The following is a 2,121-nucleotide window of genomic DNA, read 5'->3' as shown; positions in this document are numbered from 1 at the left end:
TCTATATTCTAATGCTCAGTCTGATCTAATTTAACAAACACTTGGACACGTCAAACATTACTATATACGAAGAAAATAAGATAAATTATAGTACGTTATTCTATGCAATACTATCCAATATTGTCTAGCAAACATGTCCTAAATGCAGAATTAAACCATGGCTTGTAGTCAAAACGAAACACGTTGTAATCCCCCTTAATCATTTGAACCAAAGTGCACCCTCTTTAACTTCAGCATCCAATTCTAATTGTAAGATACAAAAGACAATATTTTGAAATCATATTTGTCTGTTTATAAAGGAAGCCAATTTCCAACTTGTGTAGAGATAGAATACGGGGAATTTCTTGTGTGAATAAACCATAGGTTGATCAAGTGTTTATATCCTTAAAAAAGAAGTGCTATAAAACAATCGAATACTAAATCTCATTATCCATATCGGCATATTGCTAAACTAACAACGAAACCCAACATGGCTCCTGCTATAACTTCAATTTCTGTGTGTCCTACTGATTCTTTTAATGTGGGGTAACCATAAGATACACCTACTGATTCTTCTCCGACATCCGATGCCACACCAGAGGATCTTATTGTCGTGCTTTTTATCCTGTTCTCAGATTTAAGTAACAGAGAAGCATTTGCCTGTTTTGTCTGAAAAGACCTCTGTTCCTCCAAGAGAAGAGGGTCAGTGCTCTCTAAATCGGAAGATAAGTCTCCAGGGAAAGAGTTGGTGAATGTGCTGGCATCGTTACTAGAGGAAGTTGAACTCGTTCTGGTGCTTAGCAAAACCTTATTTAATTCTTTCGCATGAATGCCGACTTCCCTTCTAACTCCCTACAAAAGCAAAACTTTGAAGGTGAGAAAATGAATTACCTTGCCAAACAATGGAAATAATGTGCATTTATTTGATACAATCATGTCAGATGAGCTTCGAAATAGGATGACTTCTAAACCAGCCTTGACAGACCTTAGACATTCAAGCAAGTCTCTTTCAACAACCATTTTAACCAACTCTTCTTGCTTTAATTTAAAGCCTAGGAATGCTCGAATATAGGACAAGAAGGAAATGAGCTTGCAATGCAAGAATTATTGTTGTTTGAACTTAATTTAGTCTATATCAAACTTCAGTTCTTTCACTCATTTATCGTTTTCTTTTCCAAATTCTTGATGCAAGCTGTAAAATGTCTTCAATCTATTACTAACTAGAACAGAATCTCGTCTCTAAATTTGTCCCCTTCTTCCGATAAAGCTAGGTTTTAGACCATATTCCTCCATATCAAATCCCTAAATCGAATTTCCACGTTGATGCATCCACTTTTAGGCAATTAACGTAGAAGCTAACAACTAAGTCTAATAGTTAAAGACTGAAGGAATGCTTGGAACACAAACCTGCGCGTCATACATGACAAGGCCTGCGTAAACTACAGCTAAACCGAAAATTACGTCAGAGAAACCCCTGCAATGACATCGTAACTAGAATTAAAACTGAGGGGAAAAAGAAATAGATTGATCAATAAAATAAATGAGGGCAAAATCCAATAAGTACCTCTCCAAACCAAGTGAAGTTGCAGTGGCCACAACAGCCTGAAATTGTGAATAAATATATCCAGTTAGATAATCCCATTTCAGTCTGGTTTGATATGAACTTATGACCACAAAATCAGATCGATCATCAGATTACGAGTTCAGTATCAAACCCAAAAAAAACTAATTACAGGTACATACAATCTCATGCATAAGCAGAACAGTAGAAAATATTACAGAGGAATGTGTAGAAGGGAACCCTCCAGCGTGAACGACAGCCTTAAAATCATAATTCTTGCCATATAATATAGTTGAAGTTATTGGCTTTGATAATTGCCCAATTGCTGCAGATACAGCTGCAGCTATCAAAACCTATACACAATCAATTCAAAAATAAACTCCCAATTCAAGAAATTCATGACCCAGTAAAAAGAATAATCTAACCTTGTTCTGAAAAATGCCAGCAACATCACTGAGTGCAATTGTAGGACACGCGAGGTTAGATACACATCGAAATGGAAAATAAGAAGGAATTCTTGAATTTTTTTGTATCAAAAAAGGCGCTTTAGGGGGATCAACATTATTGAATGGGCAGCTGAA

At 36.0% G+C, this 2,121-nt stretch overlaps 1 protein-coding gene across 3 annotated transcripts in view; it reads right to left on the bottom strand.

Moving 5' to 3' along the window:
• Window positions 1-269: 269 nt before the first annotated feature.
• The window catches only part of LOC111382255, a 10,748-nt gene continuing 8,896 nt past the window's right edge, over window positions 270-2,121 (bottom strand). The window contains exons 2-6 of one of the 3 annotated variants that reach the window (XM_023006165.1): window positions 1,966-2,100; window positions 1,723-1,893; window positions 1,544-1,581; window positions 1,387-1,453; window positions 270-831 (exon numbers count right to left, since the gene is read on the bottom strand). In XM_023006165.1, the coding sequence (XP_022861933.1) occupies window positions 427-831; window positions 1,387-1,453; window positions 1,544-1,581; window positions 1,723-1,893; window positions 1,966-2,100 (816 nt within the window). In that variant the 3' untranslated portion in view covers window positions 270-426. The remainder of the gene's footprint in view (window positions 832-1,386; window positions 1,454-1,543; window positions 1,582-1,722; window positions 1,894-1,965; window positions 2,101-2,121) is intronic. The other 2 variants (XM_023006168.1, XM_023006169.1) reach the window with 2 other exon arrangements.

The sequence above is a fragment of the Olea europaea genome, unplaced genomic scaffold (genome assembly GCF_002742605.1).
Source record: "Olea europaea var. sylvestris unplaced genomic scaffold, O_europaea_v1 scaffold2456, whole genome shotgun sequence".
In the NCBI taxonomy this organism is placed as follows: Eukaryota; Viridiplantae; Streptophyta; class Magnoliopsida; order Lamiales; family Oleaceae; genus Olea; species Olea europaea.
The sequence above is the reverse complement of the archived record's forward strand: the minus strand, read 5'-3'. Positions and strand labels throughout refer to the sequence as shown.